Below are 5089 nucleotides of genomic sequence, written 5' to 3'. Positions count from 1 at the left end.
GGCTGATGTAATGCTGCATCATGGGCTTGGGGATGAGCGTCTCAAACACCAGGCTGTCCACACACTTCTCCTTCAAGCCTGCAGGCAGGGGAGGGCTGAGGGTCCTGCTCACACCCCACGACACCGTGAGACAGAGAGAACATGGGACAGCAACAGAGCTTCTCCGCCACACTGACCTTTGAGCGTCACTACGATGCTGGTCAGGCCCCGGCGGCACAGCGGCAGGTCTCGCGGGCACCCGTTTTTTTAGCCGTAGACAGACTCAGTGCTGAGCCCCAGCGTGGAGGCAGGATCCATCTTGGTGATGTAATCCTATGTGGACAAGGACAGAGCTGTTGGTGCCGTTGAGGGCTAGCAGGGAGCAAGTGATGCTCAGCAGCTCCAGGAGACGCCAGTAAGGACCTGGGCCAAAGGAGTGCCAGGCATGGTGGAGCAGTGTAAAAGGATGGCTCTCCAAAGCAAAGCAGGGTCCTCATGCTCCTACCTTGAAGACCTGGCAGACAGCCTCATCCAGCATCTTCCAGTCCACCTTCCCGCTCACTTTGGTCCAGCCCAGGAAAAACTCCTGCTGCTTGAGGTCCTAGGAGCCAAGGCAGAGGTGTGCAGGTTGGAGCACCGTATCCAGCCCTGGACAGGCGTCCTCTGCCCCTTGTCCAGGGCCATGGCACTGGGACAGGTCAGGCTCCCCGTACAGCCCGTGCATACCCCCTTGATGATGTGCTGGGGCGGCATGCGCACTACAATCCGCAGCATCAGCTCGTCCTTCTGGGTGCCAGCACTGACAGCATCCATGGGGGACACATCTAGGGACAGAGCAGTGAGGCTGTGCCGGCAGGGAGAGCCGAGCCACCAGGCCTGGCTGCACGCAGCCTTAGCTGCCTCTGATTGTGGCACCGGCAGCACGACAGATCCCTGTGCACAGCTGCCTACAGGTGAGCAGCAGCATGTTCCCACCACACACATGTCTCTGTCCCAACCCTTCCCCATCTGCCAGCAGCTCCGTCACCCCTACCTGCATCCCCCAGGCTAGGGCTGAAGGCATGGCCAAGAGCGAGACCCAGGGAGCGCCGCGGTGAAGACGAGGCCGACGTGCTTGTGACATGGCTGGGAACGGAGCCTGGGGCTGCTGAGGGTCCCGGTGCCACTTTAAGCCGGTCATTCTCGGCCTTCAGGAGATCCACCTCCAGCTGGGAGAGAACCAGTTACGGCCCAGGGTGAGGAGCTGGCTGCCAGCAGCAGCCCGGGGCTGCAGAATGGCTCCAAGGGCACAGGGACTGCAGCCACCAGGAGCTCAGAGCCAGGCAGGCTCCTGGTAGTGGTCCCTCACCTGCATGTTGTGCATGGTCTCCCGCAGCTGCTCCAGCTGGTGGGCAGAGTTGAGGGCTTCCAGGCGGATGTCCGTCAGCTTCATCTCCTTCTCCCACAGCTCTGACCGCAGCTCTGACACCTCCTTCTTCTCTGGCTCGCCCTCACCATGGGCCTGGAAGAGCCTGGGCCAAGGGAGAGACCAAGTCTTGCACGTGTCCCAGGCAGGAGCCTACAGCCCCTGCGACAGGCCTTCCCCACCCCGTGCCACTTGCCCTGGCCCCACGTACTCAGCCGTGTCAATGCCCACGGAGGAGGATGTGGAGGATTTGATGGAGGGCGAGGCGGTCTCCGTGGAGCCATGCTGCAGCTTGGGGGAGGAGGGGGCTGATGAGTCTGGCGTGGCAATCTCCTCAATATCCGAGTAGGATGAGGCTGATTTGGGTCCCTTCTTGATGCTGAAGGCCTTGTTGAAGGAGCTGCGTAGCTACAGGAGACAAAAATGCTCTTGTCAGGGACAGCCTGACAGTGCAGCCTTGCAAGCAGAGATCTGGCCCAGTCCTGCCCAGGACCCACACCCTGAGCCGGGACCAGCGGCACCACGTCCATCACCGAGGCATGGCTGTGCCCTACCACTGCCCAGGGAAGGCACCGGCCTGGCCCCGCTCTGCTGGAACAGCTGATGGACGGAGGTGGACGGCTCTGTGTAACGCTCCAGCTCCAGCCCCAGCCTGGGCGGCACCAAACAGGCCCAGGGAGTGGAACCCATGTCCTGGGCAAGCTTCCCCCAGCCCTGCTCCCCACCCAGCACCCACATCAGAGTGCTCAGGCACTGCACCAGCAGCCTCATCCGTCGGGAAGGGCTGACTCCATCTCCACGTTCACCCCACCACAGCCATCCTGACAAGTGGCATTTAGGGGGACAGCCCTCGCTCCAGCCACTGTAGAGCCTGGGTCCTGGTGCAGGAGGACAATGTCAGCCCCACACACACCCCCTCTGCCCTGTGGGGTCCTCCTGGACGCACAGAGTGCTGGCCAGCCCTCCACACAATGTCACCGGGGGTCCCGGCCGGGCATGCAGCATGCACACAGCACACACAGAGCCGCGGGCGGGTGAGCAGCGTGCTGAGGCCAGGGAGGGCGGAGGGACGCTGTGCAGGGGCCAAACTGGGCCTGGGTCCCCGCTTACGCACCACCAGCCCGCGGGGGAGCAGCAGGACAGGCATCCCGGGCTCACACCGTGTCCCCTGGAGGGCCAGGGCCTGCTCCGAGGTAGGAGGAAGAGGGGATGGAGAATGGGCAGGATCCAGCCCAACTCCTACAGGCCCAGAGACAGGCTGGTCTGGGGTGTCCCCAAAAGCAAAAGCGTTGCATCCCAGCATAAGAAAACCAGGTGAGTGTCAGGCTCTGCTGATGGCAGGAGAGCAGGGAAGCACTGGGACTCACATGAGTCCCAAGAGGGACAGAGCCACTTTGGGGCCACATCAGGCCAGCCCTGGCAAGGCAGAGATGGGCAGCACCACACCCCGCTGCCACAGGCAGGGCTGCAGTGAGGTCCCCATCCCAAACGGTCTGGCTGCGGGGAGTCAGGAGGGTGCCTGCCGTCCCCACCCAATCCCTTCCTGCTGCCTCAGGGCTGCCCAGGTGCACATTTTGGCCTTAATGTCAAATGAAATAACCAAGGTGCACGCAGCCTGGCCGGCGGGCCCAAGATGGCCCATGCTGGGGGTTAGTGCCAGTGGGATGGATGGGATGGGTAGTGTTATGAGCACTGTCCCACAAAATGGAGCGAGGACCCTGGCTGGGCACAGCATGGGGTGGAGGGGACAGCGTAGGACTTACCTCATACACCTGGAAAAAAAGGGTTGAGGTCAGCACAGGGGGAAGAGAAACAAAACAAAGCAAGACTTAATCACATGTCCAGCTCAGAGCCGCCTGGCATGGGGAAGGGGCTGCCTGGCCGAGGTGTCCGGCGCCCCACACTGCCAGAGCCTGCTTGGGCAGAAGGGAGAAGTGGGGAAAAAACAAGGGAGCAGCCGTGCAGGACCAGGGCTGAAAAACTCCCAACGGGGCTGGAGAAGTCTCAGCCGACACATCAAGACACAAATCCATTGTGGCTACACTCCTCACCAGTGCTCTCCCCAGGGGACAGAGGGGACCAACACCATGATGCCAAGGTAGACCGAGAGCCGACCCCAGCCAGATCCTGCCAGCAGCTCCCCAAGCCCCACTCCTCCTGCCAGCACCCCATCCAACACACCCAGCTCTTCTTCTTCTTCTTCTTGGCATCGGCGTCCTTGCTGCTGCCAATGCTGGAGTGGCTGGTGACACTGTTGAGGCTGGAGATGCTGTCAGAGGAGTTTTGCCGCTTGATGCGCAGCTCTGGGGTCAGCGAGAGAAGTGGGAGAGACCAAGAAAGGAGGTAACTGCAGGAAACTGCGTCTGCCCCAACACTAGAGCCACCCACACTTTCCTCCCTGTGCCCCTCACCAAACATCTCCCACCCAAACATCTTCTGAGCTCTCAGATGAAAGGAATTGCCCTCAGCACAGGAAAGACATGGGCCTGTGGGAGTGGGTTGGATGCTCAGAGGGATGGAACACCTGAGAACAGGCTGAGAGAGTTGGGGTTGTTCAGCCTGGAGAAAGAGAACACTCTGGGGAGACCTTACTGCAGCTGCCAGGACTTAAAGGGGGCTTGTAAGAAAAATGGGAACAGACTTTTTGGCAGGACCTGTAGCGACAGGACAAGGGGTAACGGTTTTAAACTAAAAGAGGGCAGATTTTGACTAGATATAAGGAAGAAATTTTTGACAATGAGGGTGGTGAAACACTGGCACAGGTTGTCCACAGAGGTGGGAGATGCACCATCCCTGGAAACCTTCCAGGTCAGGTTGGACAGGGCTCTGATCGAGTTGAAGGTGTCCCTGCTCAGTGCAGGGCCTTTAAAGGTCCCTTCCAACCCAAACTATTCTATGACTCTATGACATGGAGCTCAGACACCACATGGGCGCTGCCATTTGGGACAGTGACCCCAATCCCCAGGGAGATGCCCAGAGCACACATTGTTCTGCTCCTGTCCCAGGCCATCTCCCTGCCAGCGCCTCACACTCACACTGGGATTTCGGGGCTAGAAACAGCACTCATGGGAACAAAGTCAAGATTAGCAGCCAAAACCAGACTGTCAGCAAAGGGCCCAGTGAGGAGGTGTCCCAGGGAGGACAACCATCCCATCACCCCCAGGCACCAGAACCAAGACCTCCTGTGGTGACAGCTCTGGCTGTCCAACCCTGGCTTTGGATGCTCAAGGGTCCCACGTGGGGAAGAGCTGCTGCCCAGGGGATCCTGCCTCCCATCTGAACATCTCACTGGCGTGAGGGGTGCCCTGGGGCCCTGTGCCAGCCCCAGGCAGGAGCAGCCCAGCTGGGCTTGGGCGAGGGGCTCAGGAAGGGCTGCCAACACCCATGGGCGGGGGGCTGCCAAGCCATGCCTTACCTTTGGGGGTGACGTCGGTGCCGTTCAGAGCACCCTGGATCACAGCTTGAGCCTCCGAGTTCTTCTTCTTCAGGAAGTCGATGGTCTCTCGCAGGTCCAGCAGCTCCGTGTCCTGGGGAAGCAGAGCCAGGAGCTGTACAGTGTGTTCTGATGGCGCAGGGGCCACTCCGAGAGCACCCTTGGGGCAGGCAGCGCCGCAGCACGTTTACCCGAGTCCAGCATCCCCCAGCCCCATGAGCAAGCTCCCGCACCGCCAGTGCCCACTTGACACGCCGACAGCACCCACCTCC

General features: G+C 60.8%; 1 protein-coding gene across 1 annotated transcript in view; it reads right to left on the bottom strand.

The window, feature by feature from the left end:
- Positions 1 to 5089, bottom strand: part of NAV1 (neuron navigator 1) — a gene marked incomplete at its 5' end in the record, with an annotated part of 9222 nt that overhangs the window by 3451 nt on the left and 682 nt on the right. The window contains 10 exon segments of the mRNA XM_010287471.1: positions 1 to 78; positions 177 to 312; positions 485 to 580; positions 706 to 803; positions 1013 to 1187; positions 1328 to 1490; positions 1596 to 1792; positions 3148 to 3156; positions 3566 to 3687; positions 4800 to 4911. The exon segment at positions 1 to 78 is cut by the window's left edge and continues 1 nt beyond it. Coding sequence (XP_010285773.1) covers positions 1 to 78; positions 177 to 312; positions 485 to 580; positions 706 to 803; positions 1013 to 1187; positions 1328 to 1490; positions 1596 to 1792; positions 3148 to 3156; positions 3566 to 3687; positions 4800 to 4911 — 1186 coding nt within the window.

The sequence above is a fragment of the Phaethon lepturus genome, unplaced genomic scaffold, assembly GCF_000687285.1.
Source record: "Phaethon lepturus isolate BGI_N335 unplaced genomic scaffold, ASM68728v1 scaffold40615, whole genome shotgun sequence".
NCBI classification, from domain to species: domain Eukaryota; kingdom Metazoa; phylum Chordata; class Aves; order Phaethontiformes; family Phaethontidae; genus Phaethon; species Phaethon lepturus.
Note: the sequence above shows the minus strand (reverse complement) of the source record. Positions and strands in the feature narration are given on the sequence as shown.